Source organism: Stegostoma tigrinum, chromosome 13 (genome assembly GCF_030684315.1).
Source record: "Stegostoma tigrinum isolate sSteTig4 chromosome 13, sSteTig4.hap1, whole genome shotgun sequence".
Taxonomy (NCBI): Eukaryota; Metazoa; Chordata; class Chondrichthyes; order Orectolobiformes; family Stegostomatidae; genus Stegostoma; species Stegostoma tigrinum.
In genome coordinates, this window is record NC_081366.1 from 15,982,718 (window position 1) to 16,009,845 (window position 27,128).

Sequence of the window (27,128 nt, forward strand, 5' to 3'; positions counted from 1 at the left end):
CATGGATGAGTTGGACCAAAGGGTCTGTTTCCTGCTGTACAACGCTGTGACTCTGATTATCCACTCCCTTCCCAAGAGGTGACCATGGATCAGGGGAATGCGACAGCTATCCTGCTAAAGACTGAGGAGCGGCCTATTCAAATATTGGAAAGAGTGGTCTGTGAGCCATCACGTGGAATTTGAACTCAATCAGGTGCTGACACGACAACCGCAGGATGACGTGGCCAGTCTTTCATTGAGAAACTCCACTTCTCGTGTTCTATTTTATATAAGGCCCAACATAAATCTACAGCTCTGAACAAAAATGACCTGTTCCTCAATTTTAAGGCACAGTTATTATATCATATTACTGTAAATTTCACAGAATCACATAAGTCTTTAGGCGCAAAGGAAGACAATCTTTCATGCGCTGAAAATTTACAATACATCACAATTAAACCTTTTTGTTTTGAATTCCAAAAAACCAATTGCTTTGCACATGGTTGCAGCCTTGAAGATAAAGAGAACAGAATTCCACACATTGCAGTGTAACCGAGGATGTATATATTTAGCCGATAAAGGGGACAAATCTCGGGACTCATGGCTTGAAGGGTGAAATGTAAGCAGACTAAACTTTGAGCCTCTCTTTCTCTCTCGTGATCCTTGTAGCGTGTGAGAAGCAGCTCTCATTTCAAGTCCGTGCATTTTTACTACCTCGGATTCCTATTGACTTTTCGATTGCTTTTAAGATGATTTGAGGAAAGGGTTAGCTGATAGGCGGAAGCAGGGGTTGCAGGAATATGTGGATGTTTACTGAGTGCTCAGCGCAGATGAATGGATCCTATTGAGCCACTTGCCTCTGCATCTGCCAAGTTTTCCTCCGGATTGACTCTCAGCCGCTTGCGAGGATACTTTGTAAGACGAGAAATCGCTGACTTTTCCATTCCGTGTAAAGAACAACAAATTCCTTGGCACCTCGACATTCCACTGCGGAGCTGCTGAAAGCACGTGTTGGTGTGAATTTCGCTGCCGAGTGTCGGCTCGGGGCTTGTCTCTCGGAAACTTCTCAGTTTATTTTACCAACTTTTGACGATGAGGCTGGGGCTAGCGTTCGCGCTGGTTTTCCTGACCGTTTTCCTACTGGAATTCGGTAAGTAACGTTATAATCGACTGCAATGGAGAACCAATTGAGCTAACCCCGTCCTGTTTCCAAACTACATCTACCTCACCAGTGTATTCGTCCTTAGGGGACTTTTGTGGAACTATTAACTCCTTAAAGCCTCATGCAGTTGTAAATGGAGCTACTTACATGTTATTGTATACAATCCGAAGGATAAGTGGTCTGGGAGATTCGAAACCACCATTTGTACCTTTGGGGTTTGAATGGGGGGTGGGGGCAGGCATTGCCATACGATGTAAATGGTATGATAAAGTGCTAGGAAAAAGGTTGGGACGAGATTTTACATTTGTAGAGCGCCTTTCAGTTAAATTATCTCCTTTCGAATAATGGACTGAGCAATATAGCCGAAATCCCTCTCATTGACTCACTTTGTGTTTCTGAGGAAGGGTCACCGGATCCAAAACGTTAACCCTTTTTTTCCCCTTCACAGATGCTGCCAGACCTGCTGAACTTTTCCAGCATAATAATAAAATGTGAGGCTGGATGAACACAGCAGGCCAAGCAGCATCTCAGGAGCACAAAAGCTGACGTTTCGGGCCTAGACCCTTCATCAGAGAGGGGGATGGGGGGAGGGAACTGGAATAAATAGGGAGAGAGAGGGGGAGGCGGACCGAAGATGGAGAGTAAAGAAGATAGGTGGAGAGGGTGTAGGTGGGGAGGTAGGGAGGGGATAGGTCAGTCCAGGGAAGACGGACAGGTCAAGGAGGTGGGATGAGGTTAGTAGGTAGCTGGGGGTGCGGCTTGGGGTGGGAGGAAGGGATGGGTGAGAGGAAGAACCGGTTAGGGAGGCAGAGACAGGTTGGACTGGTTTTGGGATGCAGTGGGTGGGGGGGGAAGAGCTGGGCTGGTTGTGTGGTGCAGTGGGGGGAGGGGATGCACTGGGCTGGTTTAGGGATGCAGTAGGGGAAGGGGAGATTTTGAAACTGGTGAAGTCCACATTGATACCATATGGCTGCAGGGTTCCCAGGCGGAATATGAGTTGCTGTTCCTGCAACCTTCGGGTGGCATCATTGTGGCAGTGCAGGAGGCCCATGATGGACATGTCATCAAGAGAATGGGAGGGGGAGTGGAAATGGTTTGCGACTGGGAGGTGCAGTTTGTTGCGAACTGAGCGGAGGTGTTCTGCAAAGCGGTCCCCAAGCCTCCGCTTGGTTTCCCCAATGTAGAGAAAGCCGCACCGGGTACAGTGGATGCAGTATATCACATTGGCAGATGTGCAGGTGAACCTCTGCTTAATGCGGAATGTCATCTTGGGGCCTGGGATGGGGGTGAGGGAGGAGGTGTGGGGACAAGTGCAGCATTTCCTGCGGTTGCAGGGGAAGGTGCCGGGTGTGGTGGGGTTGGAGGGCAGTGTGGAGCGAACAAGGGAGTCACGGAGAGTGGTCTCTCCAGAAAGCAGACAGGGGAGGGGATGGAAAAATGTCTTGGGTGGTGGGGTCGGATTGTAAATGGTGGAAGTGTCGGAGGATAATGCGTTGTATCCGGAGGTTGGTAGGGTGGTGTGTGAGAACGAGGGGGATCCTCTTGGGGCGGTTGGTAGGGTGGTGTGTGAGAACGAGGGGGATCCTCTTGGGGCGGTCAAGGGCGTTCTCAATCACCGTGGGGGGAAAGTTGCGGTCCTGAAAGAACTTGGACATCTGGGATGTGCGGGAGTGGAATGTCTTATCGTGGGAGCAGATGCGGCGGAGGCGGAGGAATTGGGAATAGGGGATGGAATTTTTGCAGGAGGGTGGGTGGGAGGAGGTGTATTCTAGGTAGCTGTGGGAGTCGGTGGGCTTGAAATGGACATCAGTTACAAGCTGGTTGCCTGAGATGGAGACTGAGAGGTCCAGGAAGGTGAGGGATGTGCTGGAGATGGCCCAGGTGAACTGAAGGTTGGGGTGGAAGGTGTTGGTGAAGTGGATGAACTGTTCGAGCTCCTCTGGGGAGCAAGAGGCGGCGCCGATACAGTCATCAATGTACCGGAGGAAGAGGTGGGGTTTGGGGCCTGTGTAGGTGCAGAAGAGGGACTGTTCCACGTAACCTACAAAGAGGCAGGCATAGCTGGGGCCCATGCGGGTGCCCATGGCCACCCCCTTAGTCTGTAGGAAGTGGGAGGAGTCAAAAGAGAAGTTGTTGAGTGTGAGGACGAGTTCACCTGGGCCATCTCCAGCACATCCCTCACCTTCCTGGACCTCTCAGTCTCCATCTCAGGCAACCAGCTTGTAACTGATGTCCATTTCAAGCCCACCGACTCCCACAGCTACCTAGAATACACCTCCTCCCACCCACCCTCCTGCAAAAATTCCATCCCCTATTCCCAATTCCTCCGCCTCCGCCGCATCTGCTCCCACGATAAGACATTCCACTCCCGCACATCCCAGATGTCCAAGTTCTTTCAGGACCGCAACTTTCCCCCCACGGTGATTGAGAACGCCCTTGACCGCGTCTCCCGCATTTCCCGCGACACATCCCTCACACCCCGCCCCCGCCACAACCGCCCCAAGAGGATCCCCCTCGTTCTCACACACCACCCTACCAACCTCCGGATACAACGCATTATCCTCCGACACTTCCGCCATTTACAATCCGACCCCACCACCCAAGACATTTTTCCATCCCCTCCCCTGTCTGCTTTCCGGAGAGACCACTCTCTCCGTGACTCCCTTGTTCGCTCCACACTGCCCTCCAACCCCACCACACCCGGCCCCTTCCCCTGCAACCGCAGGAAATGCTACACTTGTCCCCACACCTCCTCCCTCACCCCCATCCCAGGCCCCAAGATGACATTCCACATTAAGCAGAGGTTCACCTGCACATCTGCCAATGTGATATACTGCATCCACTGTACCCGGTGCGGCTTCCTCTACATTGGGGAAACCAAGCGGAGGCTTGGGGACCGCTTTGCAGAACACCTCCGCTCAGTTCGCAACAAACAACTGCACCTCCCAGTCGCAAACCATTTCCACTCCCCTTCCCATTCTCTTGATGACATGTCCATCATGGGCCTCCTGCACTGCCACAATGATGCCACCCGAAGGTTGCAGGAACAGCAACTCATATTCCGCCTGGGAACCCTGCAGCCATATGGTATCAATGTGGACTTCACCAGTTTCAAAATCTCCCCTTCCCCTACTGCATCCCTAAACCAGCCCAGTGCATCCCCTCCCCCCACTGCACCACACAACCAGCCCAGCTCTTCCCCCCCCACCCACTGCATCCCAAAACCAGTCCAACCTGTCTCTGCCTCCCTAACCGGTTCTTCCTCTCACCCATCCCTTCCTCCCACCCCAAGCCGCACCCCCAGCTACCTACTAACCTCATCCCACCTCCTTGACCTGTCCGTCTTCCCTGGACTGACCTATCCCCTCCCTACCTCCCCACCTACACCCTCTCCACCTATCTTCTTTACTCTCCATCTTCGGTCCGCCTCCCCCTCTCTCTCCCTATTTATTCCAGTTCCCTCCCCCCATCCCCCTCTCTGATGAAGGGTCTAGGCCCGAAACGTCAGCTTTTGTGCTCCTGAGATGCTGCTTGGCCTGCTGTGTTCATCCAGCCTCACATTTTATTATCTTGGAATCTCCAGCATCTGCAGTTCCCATTATCTCTGAACTTTTCCAGCAACTTTGTTTTTGTTCCTGATTTACAGCATCCGCAGCTCTTTCGTTTTTGCTCTGTTTCAACATCTCAGAATGTCTCGAGCTGAAAACAGCACATTTCAAACATGGGGAGAGTTGCAGCCAGCTGGTGCGGTGCAAGCATATACAAACAACAATTTTGTTTTGTATTAATCATATTGCTTCTGGGACAAACGTTATCCAGGATGTGGGGAAAGCTCCCTTTCCAAATACAGTAGCCCATTGGCTATGTGACAATTATCTGAGAGGGAGGATCCAGCATCGTTTTGACGTCTCATCCGAAAGGGGGCGCTTCTCTCTGTCTTGCACTAGAATGTGAGCCTACTAGTTCTGTTTAAATCCATCTGACGTAGGGTCCCAACTCCCCAGAGTTATCTGGGAGTCACAAGAAATTGTGGACCAATTTCCAGGGTATTGTACCCTTGGAGAAAAACAAATCACAGGGACATTGTCAGAGATAATAAAATGTGAGGCTGGATGAGCACAGCAGGCCGAGCAGCATCTCAGGAGCACAAAAGTTGATGTTTCGGGCCTAGACCCATCATCAGAGAGGGGGATGGGGAGAGGGTTCTGAAATAAATAGGGAGAGAGGGGGAGGTGGACTGAAGATGGATAGAGGAGAAGATAGGTGGAGAGGAGAGTATAGGTGGAGAGGTAGGGAGGGGATAGGTCCTTCCGGGGAGGACGGACAGGTCAAGGCGGTGTGATGAGGTTAGTAGGTCAGAAATTGAGGTGAGGCTTGAGGTGGGAGGAGTGGATAGGTGAGAGGAAGAACAGATTAGGCAGGCGGGGATGAGCTGGGCTGGTTTTGGGATGCAGTGGGGGGAGGGGAGATTTTGAAGCTGGTGAAATCCACATTGATACCATTAGGCTGCAGGGTTCCCAAGCGGAATATGACTTGCTGTTCCTGCAACCTACAGGTGGCATCATTGTGGCACTGCAGGAGGCCCAGGATGGACATGTCGTCTAAGGAATGGGTGGGAGAGTTAAAATGGTTCGCGACTGGGAGGTGCAGCTGTTTACTGCGAACCGAGTATAGGTTGGTCCCGAATACAACGCATCATCCTCCGACACTTCTGCCATCTACAATCCGACCCCACCACTATAGACATTTTTCCAACCCCACCCTTGTCTGCCTTCCGAAGAGATCACTCTCTCCGCGACTCCCTTGTCCGCTCCACATTCCCCCCCAACCCCACCACACCCGGCACTTGCCCCTGGAACCACAGGAAATGCTACACCTGCCCCCACACCTCCTCCCTCACCCCCATCCCAGGCCCCAAGATGTCTTTCCACATCAAGCAGATATTCACCTGCACATCCGCCAATTTGGTATACTGCATCTGCTGTACCCGGTGTGGCTACCTCTACATTGGGGAAACCAAGTGGAGGCTTGGGGACCACTTTGCAGAACACCTATGCTCGGTTCGCAGTAAAGAACTGCACCTCCCAGTCGCGAACCATTTCAACTCCCCCTCCGATTCCTTGGATGACATGTCCATCCTGGGCCTCCTGCAGTGCCATAATGATGCCACCCGTAGGTTGCAGGAACAGCAAGTCATAATCCGCTTAGGAACCCTGCAGCCCAATGGTATCAATGTGGATTTCACCAGCTTCAAAATCTCCCCTCCCTCCACTGTATCCCAAAACCAGCCCAGCTCGTCCCTGCCTGCCTAACCTGTTCTTCCTCTCACCTATCCCCTCCTCCCACCTCAAGCTGCACCTCCATTTCCTACCTACTAACCTCATCCCACCCCCTTGACCTGTCTATCCTCCCCGGACTGACCTATCCCCTCCCTACCTCCCCACCCATACTGTCCTCTCCACCTGTCTTCTCCTGTATCCATCTTATGTCCGCCTCCCCCTCTCTCCCTATTTATTTCAGAATCCACTCCCATCCCCCTTTTCTGTTGAAGGGTCGAAGCCCGAAACGTCAGCTTTTGTGCTCCTGAGATGCTGCTTGGCCTGCTGTGCTCATCCAGCCCCACATTTTGTTATCTTGGATTCTCCAGCATCTGCAGTTCCCATTATCTCTGATCACACGGACATTGTCACCTTCTTTCAACATTTCTCTTTACCAGTTATTGAAAATGGGGGCGGGGTGCGGTGGTGGGGGCTTTTTGGCTGACAGGCACCGTGCAGTTGGCATCCCAAGGGGGTGTGTCAACATGTGTTAGCCAGGAGGCAAGTCATGTGTTAACCCTGGATACGGATTTAATCATAATCAGCCACCCCAAACTAGATGGCAGACCGCTCCACCAAGTCCTGACATCGTTTGAGCAGTGAGTGGCATTGCATTTTCTTCTTCTGAGCAGGTTGGGAGCATTATAACAGCTCTGGATTCCTTTTCCTACTATTTCATCCTCCACCTAGAAAGTCACCATTGCTTTTTCACAGCCATTTGGAAATAATACATTGCCCGGCATTAAGAGGACTAGCTCTGGGTGGGAAGACTGCTATGTAAAATCCTTTCTTTATCCTTTACTCTATGGCGCATGGAAGGGCTTTCTGCAACCCCAGAAGGCTAACTTTAGCTGTGGTACTGTCAGTGCACTATGACCCATCCACACTACTGTCTCAACATCACCACGATTATTAGGACCTGTTTAAAGCAATTAACTGTGAAACTACAAGCGAAATATGACAAAAGTAAAACACTGCAGATGCTAGAAAGCTCAAGGAATCTCAAAAAGTAACAGTAGTTGCATTGATTAGATCAGTCCAAAATGCAAACTGTTTCTCTCCATATTCATTGCTTGACCTGCCAAGTTTTATCATGTGATACAAGGTCTTGGTTTTGCTGCATCCAAAATCGTGTCCAGTTTTGCTGTCCTCACTTGTCAGGGGATAATGAGGTCTTCGCAAAGAGAATCAACTCAGTTCATATTATTTTAAAGCCCTGTAATTATCTGGATAAGTTTAGGGAATTTGAGATTTTTTTATATGGGTTAATATGGACTTAGAAATGTTAAAAATAAGAAAGCAATTAGATTCTGAGGAGGCAGAACAGAATTTCTATGCTAAAGAGGCCTCAGAGAGCATTAGTAAAATTTACAATAGTATTGAATTAAGTTAGATGTTGGGAAGGAAAGCATAACTCTTAACTCGTACACCTTTGTCTTGGTTAAAGTGTAATGAGTTAGAATAGTTGACTGGAATGAGGTTGTTGACTTGTTCACCAAGCTGGCTCGTTCTCATTCAGACGTTTCATCACCATGCTAGCTGGCATCATCAGTGGAGCCTCTGCTGAAGCGATGTTATTTTACTGCTCTTGGAATTTATACTGTCTGGTCCGTTCTGGTGAGTAGTGTCATTTCTGGCTTTGGTCTGCATACGTTTGTATATGGGGTCCAATTCTATATGTTTGTTAATTGCATTATGGGTGATGAGCTATGCCTCCAGGAGTTCCCATGCGTGTCTTTGTTGGCTTGGGCTACTATGGTTACCTGTCCCCATTAAACTGATGGCCTTCATTGTCTGAGTGTACCGATATTAGGAAGAGTCTGCCGTGACGTTTTGCTGCCAGTTGATGTTCATATATTCTAATGGCTAGTTTCCTTCCTATTTGTCCGATGTAATATTTGTGGCAGTCATTGCATGGTATTTTTGTAAACCACATTGCTTTACAAAATACCGTGCAATGTCTGTCACAAACATTACATCGGACAAAAAGTAAGGAAATTAGCCATCAGGATACATGAACATCAACTGGCAGCAAAACGTCACGGCAGACTCTCCCTAATATCGGTACACTCAGACAATGAAGGCCATCAGTTTAATGGGGACAAGGTAACCATAGTAGTCCAAGCCAACATAGACACGCATGGGAATTCCTGGCCGCATAGTTCACCAGCCATAATGCAATTAATAAGCATGTGGAATTGGACCTCATATACAAACGTATACAGATCAAAGCCAGAAATGACACTACTCACCATAACGGACCAGACAGTATAAATTCCAAGCAGAGTAAAATAACAAGGCTTTATCGGAGGCTCCACTGATGATGCCAGCTAGCATGGTGATGAAACGTCTGAACGAGAACGAGCCAGCTTGGCGAACAAGTCAACAACTGCATCCACAACCTGAGCTACAGATCTTTGCCAAAACTTTAAAGTTGACTGGAATGTATGATAAGGATCAATGTGCGCCAGGCCTCCCAAAACAAATGAGCTGCAAGATTTCCTGTGACTGGAAGTCATTTCAAATTACGGAATATTAAATTGTTAACTGGGTCAAGTCATTACAGTTGGGTGAAGCTACCTTGATTGTCTTTTGGAATCAGAGAGGAATTTCAAAGAATGGCTTACTACATAATTGCAGGGAAACTTTTCTCCTTTTTTGTTTTTAAATTGTTTGGTTTGATGGTGGGTTGTACTACTTCCAGACTGAATTTGGCATAATGGCGAAGTTGGACATTTCCTATTCTTCTTGTCATATGTTTGTTCAATTTATTAATCAGCCCAAACAGTGAGCGATCACAGGAATTTAAACTGCATGGCATTACAGACATGCCCCTATAAGTAATGTTCTAGTGAATGTTACTGAACAGCAATCAAAAACAGAGCTACATTTTGTGCTGCATTGGGAAACAGAACCTGCTTGTAATTATACTGACAACTTAGTTTTTTGTACTGGAAAGTAGCAGTCTCAATGCATTTTGTATTACATCAAGTCATTGAACTTCAATGTTCACAGTAAACCACAAGAGAGTTGCAAAAATACACTTCATTTATATTAGCCAGTTGGCATTACCATTGAAAGTCTACCTATTACAATACACATTATATGTCTCAACCTTACTTAATAACAATCATTTGTCTTTCACCAGAATAGGAATGAAATAGGAAATTGCCAATAATACAGGTTTGATCTCCTTGCTGACTCTGGTATTATTTGCCTTCTTACTTTGCCCAAAACTGGCAGACTGGTGCCCCTTAAAATCTACATTAAAAGTTATCTCTCCAAAGGAAAGAAATTCCCATTAGATGTTCCTTTGTGGACTGTGGCTAAATATCTGAACGATATCACCAATTAAGAATAGTTTAGAAGGCAGTTGAAGGAGAGTGGGATAAATTAAAATGCTGGGCACATGAAGTTGGGATTACAGTTTTTGTGGAAATTATTTATGAAATGGACCAATTTGACCAAATCTTTTTCTGTGTTGTTGCAGTTTTCACATAAATGATAGGATTGAAGAATAAAAATGGATGGGTTGGAGTCTGCAATTTCCAGCATTTCCTATTTTGAATTCGACAAAATGTTTAATGATTAGAAAAGACTCTAAGCCTAAAATATTTTGGTTAAAGTTATGGAACTGTGAGATGTGACAACATTGTTTCTCTTTTAGTGGAATGCCAGAAAGAAGCGAAGACTGTCAAAAATGTTGCCAAAGGTAAAAAGCAAAATCTTGGGAAGAAAGTCAAACCTGCCCTCAAAAAGACTAAAAACAAGCCAAAAGTGAAGAAGGTTTCAGTCAAGATGTCTTCAAAGATCTTCATAATGACTCATCTATCAGAAAAAGGCAGGTTTCGGAAACCGCCTGATACTTTGGTGATCCCTGCTGGACAACGGCTAGTTCTACGCTGTAAAGGGAATCACATTAGCTGGGCATATCCGAGTTATCTGGATGAGGATGATGAAGGCAGATTCAGGTATTTTTGTAACTGCTGAAATGTTAGTCACATGCGATGAATCTCCACACATGTTTTGGAAGTATATCATGTTTTAGGGTTATTTCTTAATGTCCACTACTTTTACATAACTAAATGTATTTAGTTATGATTTTAAAACTCCTCCAAAGAATGCACAGTGATCTCTTTAGCACAATCTATATAGTACTGAGGGAAAATGATCATTTCTTCATGAAGTCATTTGTCGTGATCACATTCCAAGTTGAGATATGACAAAAGCAATGCTTTCTGATAGATAGCCAACCACTCTGTTGCCTTGGCAATGAGTTCTGGATTTTTTGCCCTTAACCTTTTCATTTATTTATGTCCCACTCGTCCTTTGAGACACGCCTTAAATTCTATCTGTTTCAAGTGTTGGAACAGGAGTACGTCATTCAGCTCTTGGAGCCTGTGCCACCATTCAATGAGATCATTGGCCTGTATCCCTTAATACCTTTTGTTTTACTGTATATAAGAAAACTGGTGAATCTTAACAGTCCTTTTAAGGCCTTAAAGATGAATCTTATCCTGTCATTAGACAATGGTAACACACTATTTGATTTTGACACAGGTTGTTAAATCCTTGTTGATTTTTCTTTCTCAGCACAGAGGACCAGAGTGGGCGAGCAGTGTGGCTCATTTCATATAATGTGTTTGATGGTTGCTACAAACTAAAATGAAACTAAACTAAACATTTACAGCAGAGGTAGAGGTCAGTGACTGTGTCAAACCAGTGGTGCACTATGTACAAATACATTTCTCCATACATTTACCTTTACAGAAAATAAACTTACATGTACTATCATTCCTAATCCAAAGAGGGGAGCTGGTGGTGTAGTGGTAATGTCACTGAACTAATAACACAGAGGTTCAGACTCATGCTTTGCGAACATGCTCAAATTCCCCAATGGCAGTCAAATCTCACCTGCTAGGATTCTCTGCTATTTAGTGAGGTTTAGAACACGGTGCAGCTTGTAGCACTCTCTTTAGCACTGATAATAAGTTTGCTACTCTTATTTGCTCAGTGTTTTTATTGAATTCTGAAGCTATCACGTAATTGTTCTACTAAATGTAGAAAAAATCAGTCCTGTCGCTTATCTCTTTTCATTTCTACAGCAGCATGGAATGGAAAAACGCATAGCCATTCTCACTCAACCAGCACTTCAAAGTTGTAGATTGTTATTTTTAATTCTTAATCTTTTTAAACAGCTCTGAAAATTCATTTTGTCTCATCTTTACACTACTGATACCCTCTTTCATGTATTGTTTTTGATAGTTGCTACAAACTAAAGTGAAAACGTTAACAGCTGAGATGGGGTGACTTGCCCATTAAGACCATTGCTTACTTGTAAAGAGTTACACTTCTATAGCAACTGCTGTGATCTCGGGACACATTTAAAGAGCTATACAACTGACAAATTGTGTCAGTGTAAAGCACTGTTTAGCACAGCAAGGTTCTATTTATTACAATGTGACAATGGATGAATTGTTCTCAGATGTCAGTATTGCTGCTATATTTTTTTTGAAACAGTGCCATGGCAGTTTTCATGTCAACCTGAAAACAGAAGACAGAGGCCTTAGTTTATCGTCTCACCTGAAAGGTGTCACCACTGAGAATACAACTCAGACAGAGGATTAAAGTGTGATCTATGTTTTGGACATCTCAGTTATTCACTGGATTAATCAGCTCAGCTTTTGGAAGAGCACAGCAAGAATTTAGTACACTTTTATTTCTAACTAAACTTAGAAATACATAAAACAGGATCACTTGTAGGCCATTTGGCCCTTGAAACCGATTCCATCTTTCTGTATGATCTTGGCTGATCATCCAATCCTGTTCCTGCTTTCTTCTCATACCTTTTGATCCCTTTAGCCCTAAAAACTATCTCTATCCCCTTCTTGGGGAAAAAATATATATATTTTAGTTTCAACTGCTTTCTGTGGCAGAGAATTCCACAGGCTCACCACTCTCTGGGTGAAGATATTTTTGCTCATCTCAGTCCTAAATCATAGAATCCCAAGCAGTGTGGAAGTAGGCTTTTCAGCAAATTGAGTCCACACTGACCCTCTAAAACCATCCCACCCAGACCAACACCATCACCAATCCACTCAACTTACACATCGCTCTACACTACAGTACAATTTAGCATGGCCAAACTGCCTTATTTTCTCATCTTTGGACTGTGGGATGAAACCACATCACTCAGTGGAAATGCACACCGACACCGGAGAATGACACGACAGTTTCCCAAGGGTGGAATCAATCCAGGTCCCCGGCCCTGTGAGGCAGCAGTGCTAACCACTGAGCCACTGCACAAGCATAACTCATATCCTTAGACTATCACCCCTGGTTTTGGACTCCCCTGTGGTCAGGTACATGCTAATTGTGTCCACTGTGTCTAGTCCTGTTTGATTTTTATAGCTTTTTATGAGATCCCTCTTTATTCTTCTAAACTCCATTGAGTCCAATCCCAAACTTTAGAACATAAGACCTAGTGTTTTGGAGAACAATAATAGTTTGACTTAAAATGCATGATTGTTTATCTTTGACTCCTGTCAATTTCCATTTGAACGTTATTTTAAAATTGCTTTTCACCGTAGCATTACCCATCGGGAAAGGCTTAGCCAACTGACAGTAGTAAACAGCACAGGAGCTGATACTGGTGAATATCATTGCTGGGCACTGGATTGTGACACTGAGACCTGCAGAAAGGATGAATCCAAAACAGGAAGTACCTACGTGTTCTTTACTGGTGAGGACCACATGCTGACTCTAGGTTTAAAGGAAGGGCACAAATGAAGCTCACTGACTGTACTAGGGTTTAGACACCTAAACTTAACAAATATGGGAACAGTATTTTTCTGTCTGCCTTGCTTAAATCTTCCATAATTTTATTGTTGTTGGCCTGCGCTCTAGATGTTTATAGTGCTCTACTGTAAGACAGAAGAAAAAAATGATCGGCTCTTTTAATAAGAGATTATTTAGTCTCTACTAATGATATACTCTACAGCTCAGCACAAAGTCTAAGCTAATGCTTCATTTCTCGAAACTCTTCAATCTCATATGGTCATGACATCATCAGTGACACAGCTTCCTTTGTATATGCTAAGGAGTTAACCTTTCTCCTCTACAATAACTGTCTGTGTTTGGCCATTGTGCAGAGTGACGCCAACAGCACAGGTTCAATCCATAGATCAGCTTTGATTGCCCATTGAGATCCTTACTTACCTCCCTACTTTACTTGGCATTGTGGACTGGAATTCTCATGCTGCATTATCATTTTTTTCCTCTCTATTGGAGAGAGATGTGTATATCTTTTGTGGTCCCTTACCTTACAAGAATCTCGTACATCTCTGTTAGTCTCCAAAGGAACAAACTCCGTTTCTCCAACCTAATTTTACGGCTAAATTCTCTCCTCCTGAAACCGTTCTAGTAAATCTCCTCTGTTCCTTTTTCAGATATACTTTCGCTGCTGAATATAGTATTTATATATTTCATCTCTAGCAAATTGATGGCAAGATGTTTCTTGATAAATAGATCATAGTCTTCAGATTGTTAGAGATTTCTTTTCCAAAAGAATGTCAAAGTCGGCTACGTCCATGTACAAAGCATTGATGTACTTAATGGATTTTCAGTTCAAAGTCTTAGGCAATTTTGTCATTATTGCCATATATCAAACTCCCTCTGAGGTGCAGGTTGGTAATGTGGTTGATGACATTGTCCATCTCAAGTGCAAAGTGGATTCACCTTTTCAGTCTTTGTCCAAGTTCTCCGCTATTGTTGATTCACATGTTCATCCAATTCAGTTCATCCCATATACTTGATGAAAGAGCCTAAATGCATAAGACAGTAAATAACATAAGCCCAGGTCTAATTTTGGCTGTGGTGCTAAAGACTAAACAGTTCTCGGTCTATAAAATACAAGAGTGATATTACCAGGTTGATCATTGCCCTGTCAGCTTCCTTCCAAAGGGTGGCTCAGTGACTCAATGGCTAGTATTGCTGGCCTACAGCGCCAGGGACCCACGTTAGTTTCCACCCTTGGGTAACTGTCTGGAGTTTTCACATTCTCCCCATGTCTGTGTGGGTTTCCTCTGGGTGCTCTCGTTTTCTTAAACAGTCCAAAGATGTGCAGGCTAGGTGGATTGGCCATGCTAAATTGACCATAGTGTCCAGGGATGTGCAGGCTGGGTGAATTAGCCATGAGAAATGCAGGATTACAGGCATAGGGTCGGGGGTTGGATCTGGGTGGGATGCTCTTTAGCGAGCAAGTGTGGACTTGGTGGGCTGAATGGCCCATTGTAAGGATTCTACTAAAAAAAAGGAAGGAAAATTAATGGAATCAAGTAACACCCATTCACCAGCAGCATATTCACCACCTCTTAAGGCCAGACTTTCATTAACGTGGCAGCAGTTTTGAGATATGGCGGTTTTCTTGGTTTTAATGGCTCAGTTGCATGAAATTTTCATGCTTGGTAGACAGGGATGGGATGAGGTCAGTCCTGCCAACTCAGGATGTAGACGATAAGCTGTTACCAGGCTAGCTGGTACTGAGGCAGTCTAGTTAAGTAGCTTGCCTCAGTTCCATAGAACCTTGTCTCTGGTAAATAGAAAAGACTTGGGCCCCTTCCACCTCACACCATCCCATTACCACTCACAATGCTCCCCTGTGCCCAACATGCCACCTTAATACACAAAGTGTGCAAAATGTGCAGAATGAATGAGCCATAACAATTTCATGTGTTGAAACACTGAGGGGGAAGAAAAAAAGTCATGTCCTCAAAATATACTTTGAAGAAACCCTGTGGTTACTACAATCTTGTATGGAAAACCCATCAAATCAAACAGGGTCATTATTGTAAAAGAGTATTTTAAACATTTTAATAATGAGATGTGGATGCGGCTGGCTAGGCCAGCATTTATTGCCCATTATTCATTGTCCTCGAGAAGGTGACGTTGCACTGCTTTCTTGAACTGATGCCATCCATTTGATGAAGGTAGACCCAACATGTTGTAATGGAAGTTCCAGAACTTTGTCCTAGTGACACTGAAGGGACAATGATATGGATCTAGGTCAGGTAGGTGAGTAGTTTGGAGGTGAATTCACAGGAAGTGGTGTTCCCAAGTATCTGCTAACCTTGTATTCTGTGCAGTTTGGTCTCTCTCTACTAAGAGAGACCTTATTTGCCATAGAGGGAGTGCAGCGGGGGGTCCATTAGTCTGATACAGGGATGAGCGGACTGTTGTATGAGGAGAGATAGCTTCGACTGACACTGTATTCACTAGGGTTGAGAAGAATAAGAGGGAATCTGATCAAAATACATAAAATTTTAACGAGGCTAGATGCAGAGTGTAGTAAAACAAAGAACTGCAGATGCTGGAGATCTAAAACATAAACAGAAATTGCTGGCTAAACTCAGCAGATCCATCAGCATCCATGGGAAGAAAGCAAAGTTAATATTTTTGTGTCAAGTGAATCTTCATCAGAACTATCAGTTTCTGCAATCTTCCCACAGATGCTGTCAGATCTGCTGAGTTTCACCAGGCCATTTCGGCTAGATGCAGGGTGGATGTTTTCCCTGTTGGGGGAGTGTAGAGCAACTGCAAAGTACAACTACACTGCTGTTAGGGTGGGAGTTCCAGGGCTTTGACACACTGACACTGAAGGAATAGTGATATTTTTGCAAGTCAGGATGATGGATAGCCAGGAGGGGAGCTTATAGGTGGTGGTGTTCCTGTGTAAAATGTGCAGAGCAATGGCCGAATGCCAAATTCTCTTAAATGGTTGATTTTTGGTTTGTGATCAGCATGCAAATAAAAAGCCTGTGATTCAAATAAAATCCAGTGTTTTCCACCATGAAATTGGAAACCTGCTTTGAAATCCTGATTTCCATAGGAAATAAATCATTGAATAAGTGTGAGTTACATTTGCAGTTTTAAGGGAACTGGCATGGTGGCTCCGTGGTTAGCAGTGCTGCCTCACAGCACCTGGGACCTGGGTTTGATTCTAGCCTCAGGCGACTGTCTGTGTGGAGTTTGCATGTTCTCTCCATGTCTGCATGGGTTTCCTCTAGGTATCTGGTTTCCTCCCACAGTCCAAAGATTGGCCGTAGTATTCAGGGATATGTAGATAGGTGGATTATAGGGGGATGGGTCTGGGTGGGATGCTGTGAGGTTCCGCGTGGACTTGTTGGCCCAAAGGGCCTATTTCCACACTGTAGGGATTCTATGATAATAATGAACAAAACTGTTAATTTGGTTTCTCTGTCCAGATCCACGTGAACTGTTTGTACCAACAAATGATTATTATGAAGCCATTCAGCTTCGCACCGACAGACCCACAAGATTACCTTGTCAAGTGACAAATCCTCTTGCGAAAGTATCTCTGCACCGGGAATTTCCACCTGATGTGATTCCAGTAGATGGGAAATTAATCACATTTGATGTGAAGAAGGGGTTCATTATCCACAAAGCTCTACCATTATTTGCTGGCACAGTGTACTGTGTGGCGAGTTATCAGGGATTAATGCAGAGCTCTACAAAATATCTCCTTATATTTACCAATTGTGAGTATATGTGTTTTTTTAAATTTAATCTATTTTTTCTAATCAACCGATTCAAAAATGTTATTACACACCTCTGGAGCAGGTGGGACTTGAATCAGACCTCTCAATACATGAGCTGAGACACTACCACTGCGCACAGCCCCCAGCGGTAAGTATATTTGCATACCACATGTTTCATGAAGCAATTATATCTGGAATACCTGGCAAGAGAAAGAAAACTGAATAACTTATAAAAAATGCTATATTATCTTGTCATCACAAATGATTTCATCCTACGTTAAGAACTATTGTGATATTTGTCCTCCCTAATTATTTCTTTTACACCTCTGAGAAAAAGATAAGAAGAAAGATTTGAATTTATATAGTGCCTTTCATGACTACAGGAAAATGTAGGACTGCAGGATGTTCGAAACAACAGCTTTATTGCCGATTAATTACTTTTTGAAGTCTAGTTTTCTGTTGTAATGCAGAAAGCACAAAGTCCAATCAGAAACTGAAACTGACACACTTTGGCAAGAAATTCCTACATCTACACAATTGTTTCCAGTTTACCCAATGTGACTGTTAACAGGTAGCCAAGCCTTTCTTCCCAAGACCAACCCTGGATTGAATTAAGCCGGTTTCAATAATGTTATCAGTAAGGTTTGACATTCATAGTAGATACGAGGGTGCTTCATAAAAATGTTCAGAATGTAAAGAGTTGTTGAAAGTAAACTTTTCACTTTTGTCTGTCTCAGACCCATCTGCGCCTCCATCAGCTAAAATCAGAGCCTCATCCAACTCTGTATCTGTGGGTGAAAACTTTAATCTAACATGTACCGCTCTTGGAGAACTTGACATAGAGGTGGACTTCACCTGGGAGTTCCCTGGCGAGCAGGTAAGCTGTATCTGTCGATTGAAAAATTGATGCCAGTATGCTGATGTGCATTATAGGGTATCTCCAGGGTGCTCACTGGCAATGAAGCTTTGAATTTTGCAACGTTGCATTGCTGGCAGTAATCCTCAGTTAGGTGCTGAGAAGGAAACATGATTTCTGTGGAGTGTGGCCACTGGGTTGGTTGAGAGGGGGCAACGGAAACACCAGGAGACCTTGGGTGAGATCTTGATGGGGCAAGAGATGGAGACATTCAGCCATTGGTGTAGGGACATTAGGATGGAGATCGAGTCAGCATTTTGGGGAGGTATAAGGAGTTGGGAACAATGACAAGCAAAGCAAAAGAATAGCATGCAGTGCTGACACCTGAAACAGCATTTACAAATATAAAGATGGATGCAAACTTAAGATGTCCAGAACTAAAAGCAGGCTCCCAGACTGACTTGTTAATATACAGACTAATCACCAGTCATAGAACATAGAACAATACAGCGCAGAACAGGCCCTTCAGCCCTCAATGTTGCACCGACCTGTGAACTAATCTAAGCCCGTCCCCCTATACTATCCCGTCATCATCCATATGCTTATCCAAGGACTGTTTAAATGCCCCTAATGTGGCTGAGTTAACCACATTGGCAGGCAGGGCGTTCCACGCCCTTATCACTCTGAGTAAAGAACCTGCCTCTGACATCTGTCTTAAATCTAACCCCTCTCAATTTGTAGCTATGCCCTCTTGTACAAGCTGAAGTCATCATCCTCGGAAAAAGACTCTCACTATCCACCCTATCTAATCCTCTGATCATCTTGTATGTGTCTATTAAATCCCCTCTTAGCCTTCTTCTCTCCAATGAGAACAGACCCAAGTCCCTCAGCCTTTCTTCATAGGGCCTGCGCTCCAGCCCAGGCAACATCCTGGTAAATCTCCTCTGCACCTTTTCCAATGCTCCCACATCCTTCCTGTAATGCAGTGACCAGAACTGCACACAATATTCCAAATGAGGCCGCACTAGCGTTTTGTACAGTTGCAGCATGACATCACGGCTCCGGAACTCAATCCCTCTACCAATAAAACCTAACACACCGTAAGCCTTCTTAACAGTACTATCAACCTGGGTGGCAACTTTCAGGGATCTATGGATAAGCATATGGACATACATGGAATAGTGTAGGTTAGAACGGCTTCAGATCGGTATGAAAGGTCGGCACAACATCAAGGGCCGAAGGGCCTGTACTGTGCTGTAATGTTCTATGTTCTATGTACACGTGCACCAAGATCCCTTTGCACATCCACACTACCAAGAATCTTTGCATTGACCCCGTAATCTGCCTTCCTATTATTCTTCCCAAAGTGAATCACCTCACATTTATCTGCATTGAACTCAATTTGCCACCTTTCAGCCCAATTCTGCAGTTTATCCAAGTCTCCCTGCAACCTGCAACATTCTTCCACACTGTCCACCACTCCACCGACTTTAGTGTCATCTGCAAACTTACTAATCCATCCACCAATGCCTGCGTCCAAGTCATTTATAAAAATGACAAACAGCAGTTGTCCCAAAACAGATCCTGGAGGCAAACCACTAGTGACCTGACTCCAGGCTGAATATTTTCCATCAACCACAACTCATTGCCTTCTTACATGAAGGCCAGTTTCTAATCCAAACTGCTAAATCTCCCTCAATCCTGTGCCTCCGTATTTTCTCCAACAGCCTGCCACGTGGAACCTTATCAAAGGCTTTACTGAAGTCCATGTACACCACGTCAACTGCCCTTCCTTCATCCACATGCTTGGTCACGTTCTCAAAAAATTCAATGAGGTTTGTGAGACACGACCTGCCCTTGATGAATCCATGCTATCTCCAATCAAATTGTTGCTTGCTAGATGGTTATAAATCCTATCTCTTGTAATCCTTTCCAAAACTTCTCCTACAACAGACGTAAGGCTCATAGGTCTATAATTACCTGGGCCATCCCTACTGCCCTTCTTGAACAAGGGCACAACATTTGCAATCCTCCAGTCCTCTGGTACTAACCCTGTAGAGAATGAGGACTCAAAGATCAAGGCCAAAGGCTCCGCCACCTCCTCCCTAGCTTCCCAGAGAATCCTCAAAGATCCCATCCGGCCCAGGGGATTTATCTACCTTCACACCTTCTGGAATTGATAGCACCTCCTCCTTACTAACCTCAAAGCTTTCAATTCTAGTAGCCCGTAACTCGGTCGTCTCCTCTACAATATTCTCCTGCTCCTTAGTGAAAACAGGTGAGAAATATTCATTTAGCACCTCTCCGATCTCCACAGGGTCCACACACAACTAGTCTACCCTAGTCATCCTCTTATTCCTCACATACCTATAGAAAGCTTGAGTTCTCCATTATTCTACCTGCTAATGTCTGCTCATGTACCCTCCTTGCTCTTCTTAACTCTCTCTTTAAATCCTTCCTAGCTAATCTGTAACTCTCCATCGCCTCATCTGAACCATCTTGTCTCATAGTCGCATAAGCCTCCCTCTTCCGCTTTACAAGAGATACAATTTCTTTAGTAAACCACGGTTCCCTTACCTTATCACTTCCTCCCTGCCTGACAGGGACATACCTATCAATGACACGCAATATCTGTTCCCTAAACCAGCTCCACATTTCGATTGTCTCCATCCCCTGCATTTCGCTAACCCATTCTATGCCTCCTAAGTCTTGCCTAATCGCATTAAAATTGCCTAAAACTAAACATAACTGAATTATGGCCACTCTGTCCAAAGTGCTCCCCTACCACTAAATCAAACACCTGGCCTGGTTCATTACCAAGTACCAGATCCAGAGTGGCCTCCCCTCCTGTCGGCCTTTCAACATACTGTGTCAGGAAACCTTCCTGCACACATTGGACAAAAACTGATCCATCTGACGTACTAGAGTTATCGCATTTCCAGTCAATGTTAGGGAAGTCATCGAAGACAGCATAGCAGATTACCATCAGAAAGTTGAGTTTGTTAGGAATAGAAGCCAGGAGTCCTTCTCCTAACTCCACATTGAGTGAAATGCTTTGGAACATCTCTCTGCGTAGTTCTTCTTGCTGCCATGAATAGTCATTCTGTAGCATCTCGAGTCACATTTTCCAAGCCCAGCAGCCAGTTGCCCAGAACTGCTGCGAATGTTGGGCTTTCCACAGATTGAGAATCCAACCTGAGAAAACTCATCGACTTCTGTTCCTGCTTTTCTGAGTCACTATAAGGCCTTCTGATTGGGACCAGGGATGGAAAGTATAATCCTTCATACCAACACCAATGCCTACTGTGACTTATACTTGCCTGCAAAGTCCTTGCTGCCTTTAGAGGCTGGGAAGAACAGGTATCTGTTGGAAGAAATGTAAAGCATTTCTTTCAAGGCGGAAGATTTACAAACATGGTTCTTATTCCTGCTGAGAGGAAACCCTTTATTGATTTTGCTCCCCCTTGTTTTTTTTTTATTCTGGCCTACTGTTAATCTCTTCTTTATTTCCTTTACTGTGTAACCAGCTGGGGAGGCCGGCCTACACCAGGGAAAGCCAAGAGTCCGTGTACGTGGATGGGCAGTTACGTCAGTTGTCTCAAAGTGTTCTTCTGGTGGATGAGGGGCGTGCTGTTGACAACGGGCTTTACAAATGTGTCGCTCAGAACCTGCAGGGAAAGACCACCGTGTCCACACATGTAAAAGTGCTTCCGCCTACAAGTCATGGCCAAACGTAACCACAGGAGCAGGGCCAAATATTTTCCCCAAGTTACTGAAAAACACTCTGAAAAACAAAAATAGCCTAATAGCAATATATTATTTTTAAATAAATGCCATCAGCGCTAATTATATAGTTGTCCTTTCTATTTTACAGAATTTCGTTTATATTTCATTATGCACACTACATAGCTGTGATGCTTCTTAACTCAACCGTGTGACTATAATTCACATTGTCACTCAATGGTTATTAAACATGTAAGATAACCTGAGGTTGTGAAAAGTGCCAGTATAAATGGAAACCTCTCTTCTAAGCTTCCTAATGAAACTGTAACACCCTTGAATAACATTTCCCAGGTTTTCTAATCAAATAAGGGCATAAATCCAATTTTGAATTGAATACTCAGCATTGTATTTTAAACAAGATGCAGAGAGAAGAGGCAAAATGTCAGATGTTCTGGGCGTAGGGCAAAGTGGGAACAGCAATGATCATGTTGAATGTCAGAACAAGCTCAAAGGGCCAAATGGCCTACTCCTGCTCCTAATTTCTATGTATCTATGTCACATCACTACGTTTGCACATAAGACATAGGGACAGTTGCATGGTTTTTGTGGCATGTAAAATGGGTGTCAACAGAGGGAGCCAAGAGATGAATTTCAGTCTTGTAGTCTGTATACATAGCAAAGTTTGCTATGTGAATTCAGCATTGTGAGTTTATGGATTGAGCTGCTGCAGACAGCAGAGGGAGCTGGTTATATCGAGCATCATCTTGTATCAGGAGACAACTACGAGATGAGTAAAGCTATGGGTGAGTTACCGCTTTAAGAGGGCTGGATAATGAAACTACATAGCTTGAGCACCGCATTTTTACAGGAGGACTACAGAATTACACAGACTGAATTACACAAACGATACATTTAGCAACAACAGATCTGGGAGATGTTTGCTCTAAATCTTATATTTGAGTGAGACAAAAAAAAGCTAGAACAGGAAAAAAAACTCAGATATAATGAACCTGACCAGAACTGGGGAAATTTTATTAGACTCTGTATTCAAAACATACTTCCAATCCAGTGTGTAATGTCTTCTGATTCCCATGAGCTGCAAGTACTCATGTGTATAATCAAAATGCTGGAGCTTCGTTGTTCATGTGGTTACTCCACTGAATGGACTGTTCATGAATGACAGCGTAAAATCCCTGGATATATGTTCACATAACCATTAGACCCTCGCTGTTTCTGAATAACATTAATAAAAAGCTTCCACTCTACTATGAAAATTAAAGAAGGTGGGAGACAGAATTGAAATTGTTTTCACACTTAACCTCAAAACTATGTAATAAGGGGTAGGCGATGGCCTACAGCTGGACTGTTAATCCAGAGACCCAGACAATGTTCCAGGAACCCAGGTTCAAATCCCAACAGTGCAGATGGTGGAATTTGAATTCAATAAATATCTGGATTTAAGAATCTGATGATAACCATAAATCCATTGTCAATTGTCAGGAAAAACTCACTTGGTTCACTAGGTTAGGGAAGGAAACTGCCATCCTTAGCTGCTCTGGCCTACATGTGACTCCAGAGCTACAGCAATGTGGTTGACTCTGAACTGCCCTCTGGGCAATAAGGGATGGGCAATAAATGCTGCCTAGCCAGCACTGCCCTCATCCCATGATTGGATTTTTAAAAAGCTGCAGAATTAAATAAAAATCCTGAACACATTAGAGTAATAATCCTGTTAACAGTGCTTGGGAAACAGAGTGCTGCAAGCTGTTTGTAGCCAAAGACTCACTTCTGGGAGCCTCACATGCTAGGAAAACTAATTTATTTTTTCTTGAATTGCAGTGACAGCCTTAATGTTTATCTGAATCAATCCATTAGAACTCAGTTCATGCATTTCAACGGAAGGGAGGTATATCAGATATCAGCTCTGGTGACTACACTGATGCCACCTCAAAATGCATGCTCAGTTATATAGTTTGAATATATGGCCTTTAGAATACAATTGAGGAATTTTTGGCATGTGCTGCGATTGGTATGTTTCTGTATACAGGATAATTTGAACTTCTTTCTGAAACCACAACAATTGCCCTTATATTCTGATACTGAATTTGAACCAATATAGCGAGAGCCCCATGATTCAGAACATAGAAGAGCAGGCCATTCAGCCCCTTAACACTATTCCAACATTCAATTAGATCATGGCTACTATGTATCTTAATCCAATTTACTCATCTCAGAAACATAGGAACTTCAAGATAAAAAAAGACAAAAGTGCATCTGGTCTGTTGTCTACATCGCTGATAATTGCACCAATAATAAAGAAGCTATCTACTAAAAGCAAATTTTCTGCATCCAAGGAAGGTTTTTTTCCTAAAGCTGCAGATAATTAAAAGTGTAACACGGTATATTTAGGAGCATGCTCATTTTTATTGCTTTATTTCATATCTAACCAGTATTTAATACAGAATTTCTGGCTTTGAGATTTTTAAAATATAAACTTTCAGCTTAAAAGTGCCTGAGAAAATGAGACACATTAAATTAGAAAAAGAACACTTCTCTTTATTTGTGTGTTGTGATGAAAATTCATGTCATTTAATATTCTCATCTGATATATATGCCCAATATGATTGCACCACTGTCGTGTTGGTGGGATATAAAATATTCAGTGAGTGCATTTCCCTTTTTTTGATAATCAGCCAAGTCATTGCTAATATCCTTCAATAACTACATTCTTTGAAATAAGTGACATTCCCTCGGAAGAGGTTTAGGCATAGCGGGTCAGACCTACCTTTGTTCAGAGAACTGAAGAACAGCCATCAGGTATATTTAAATACTGCACAAACCTGAAGGAAATGTAAGTGCAGAAGCCAGAACAATCATTTACTTTTATCCTTGAAAACTTTGGCATTCAATTATTTTAAATACACATTGGTGGCTTCAAAATATAACACAAAATTCTAACTATTCATTAGATCAGTAAAGTGCTATTGTTTTCTATTGTTATCAGTACGACCTATCCTTACTAATTCCAGATCTGCACTTATTTCCTGATTATCTGGCTTTCCTAACATTCTGCTGTTCATTTATCTGATTGACTGGCACTGATTTCATCACTGTTCAGAGGATTGCATTTTTCATATTCAAATCCTGTTCGAGTACTGTGTGTGTACTATAGTTGTCTGTGAACTATTTGCACTACCCGGAGTTTATTGTAGAGCTCTTTGATAATCATCATATTTAGCATCATTACATCCAATGGAATCGTCGGCAGTTTCAATTGGATTAGGAAGTGGACTTCCAGAGTTCCTTTCTAACAAGTGTGGGACTGTGGACTGTCCTCTGTAATCGTCTGCGGTGTGAACAGGCATTATCGAGCACCAACAGTCTCCAATAGTTTTATTGAAGACACAAGCAATTCTTTCCGGAAAACCTGGGAATTCCAAGGGATATTTTGCAGTAGCAATCAGAAGCTTTCTTAAGCTTCTGAACTATCTGATCTAACGTCTCATTCTAAATACAATTGTAATGTTAGAAAGTGCTTGAAATTTTGAGATGCAAGTAGACGTTATAATTTGTAGCTAATGCATCAAGCTTTGGTACAATGGCTTATTTTGTATTTTTTTAAACCACAAATTATATGCAAATAAAAAAAACTAAGATTAATTCCTATTTATATTTGTGCATATTGCCAGTTTTTACTTGGTAATATTTGAAAATTTCATATGGCTGTCATTCTTCTCCCCTCATGAATAATAAGAATTTTTTCTGTCATATTTAAGATGACTGTATGTTACCTTTAGACTCTACGCTGATGAACTGCGTCACTATTATCACGATCTATATTTCAATTGTAGGGATTAACTGAAAGGATGAACATTTCTATGTTAAAAATAAAAACTAAGATCATATTTGCTTTCCTTAAAGAATAAACTTGTGTCAAGGAAGACTAATTTCACCAAGCATGCAGTTCACAATGGTGCCATTTTCCTAAAACAAAGAACACTTTAAAGTATGTGAAATTGTGAGGGAAAATAAACATACAGCAAATGCCCTTAATAAAGTGTCTCAGAGTCAAGCTCTCTCTAAACACAGTTGCATAAAATGTGCAGGGTGGACCATATAAATCAAAATTCACCTTCTCCTTTCATCCAAATCCATTGTCAGTTCAATTCATGATTCATTTGGAGATTGGTAACATTGCAGTGTTGCATCTTTTTTAAAATTCAGCTGTTGGCACTAATCAGTTCAGGGCTGAAATTCACCGAGACTATCAAAATCAAGCATGCTGAGGTAGATGCTTTCAACTTGTCTCAGGACGAGGACAATAATCAAGATTGTCGAGTTTTCTTTGAAATTCCTGTTCTTCTAATATTTACTGTCACCTTAAGGATACGTCTAATGACTCTGAGTGAAGTAGTTTCCATGATGTTTCAACAGTCGGTGATGCATTTCCGTTTTGCAGCTTCCAGACCAGTTCATCTTTCTCCTGACAAAGTCGTTCTTTGGCTGTAGTTTCTTTCTCCAAAGTCTGTTGTAGGACCTCATGCTCTTTGGATAATTGTCTGTGATAAAATGATACACGATACGTTTAGCAATTTTAAATGTGTAATGCAAATATTTAATGTGCCCATACTTCATATTCCATCTGCACACTCTAGTTTCCCCTCATTCTTCCTGAAAAGTTTCAGCAGTGCCAAAAGTTATCCAGACTTGATCCTGAACAGTGGCTATCAAAAGATTATCAATCTAGGTGGGACAGATTTACAAATATGTCCCATTCGATCCTTGTTTGACATCAACACACTAATAGACCCAATTTAAATTCACTCAAAGCACTTTCTCTTAAAATCAGGCTCATGATTCATAAGACATAGGTGTAGAAGTAAGCTAGCCAATCAGCCCATTGGGTCTACTCCATCTTTCAATAAGATCACAGCTGACCTGGTAATCCTCAACTCCTCTTTCCTGCCTTTGCCCCATAACCCTCGATTGTCTAACTGATTAAACATCTGTCTATCTCAGCCCTGAATGTATTCAATGGCCCAAGTCAACAGCCCTCTGTGATAAAGAATTCCACAGATTCGCTACACTCAAGAAATTCTTCTTCATTTCTGTTTTAATAGGCTACCCCGATCCTGAGATTATGCCTCTGGTACTGAACTCTTCCACAAGGGGAAACAATCTCTCAATATCTACCCTATTAAGGCCCCTAACGATCTTATATGTTTCAATGAAGAGTCCTCTCATTCTTCTGAGCTCCAGTCAACACAGGCCTAAGTAACTCACTGGCCTCATTAAAGAAATCCCTTCATACTGGGGATCAGAGTGAGCCTTCCCCGGACTGCCTATAATGCCAGTATATCTTTCCGTAGATAAAGGACCAAAACTGTTGGCAGTAATCCAGTAAAATGGTCTACTTTATGCCTTGCATAGTTTTAGGAAGACTTCCCAACGTTTATACTCCATTCCGTTTGAAATAAAGGCACTTTGCTACTAGAGTTGATGAACTTCCATCAAAAGAGAAAAAAATCTTTTCC

General features: G+C 43.3%; 2 protein-coding genes across 2 annotated transcripts in view; one reads left to right on the forward strand and one right to left on the reverse strand.

Annotated features, from left to right (window-relative positions):
* The first annotated feature begins 283 nt into the window (after nt 1-283).
* Nucleotides 284-25,478, forward strand: LOC125458485 (platelet-derived growth factor receptor-like protein). The gene is made up of 6 exons (XM_048543774.2): nt 284-1,129; nt 10,127-10,430; nt 13,050-13,201; nt 16,722-17,015; nt 17,753-17,892; nt 21,399-25,478. The coding sequence occupies exons 1-6, from the start codon at nt 1,072-1,074 to the stop codon at nt 21,606-21,608; spliced, it is 1,158 nt and encodes a 385-aa protein (XP_048399731.1). The 5' UTR covers nt 284-1,071; the 3' UTR covers nt 21,609-25,478.
* LOC125458075 (coiled-coil domain-containing protein 69-like) overlaps nt 23,999-27,128 on the reverse strand; it is a 51,478-nt gene continuing 48,348 nt past the window's right edge. Inside the window, exon 9 of the mRNA XM_048542945.2 lies at nt 23,999-26,153. Within this exon, the coding sequence (XP_048398902.1) occupies nt 25,970-26,153 (184 nt within the window). The 3' untranslated portion in view covers nt 23,999-25,969. The remainder of the gene's footprint in view (nt 26,154-27,128) is intronic.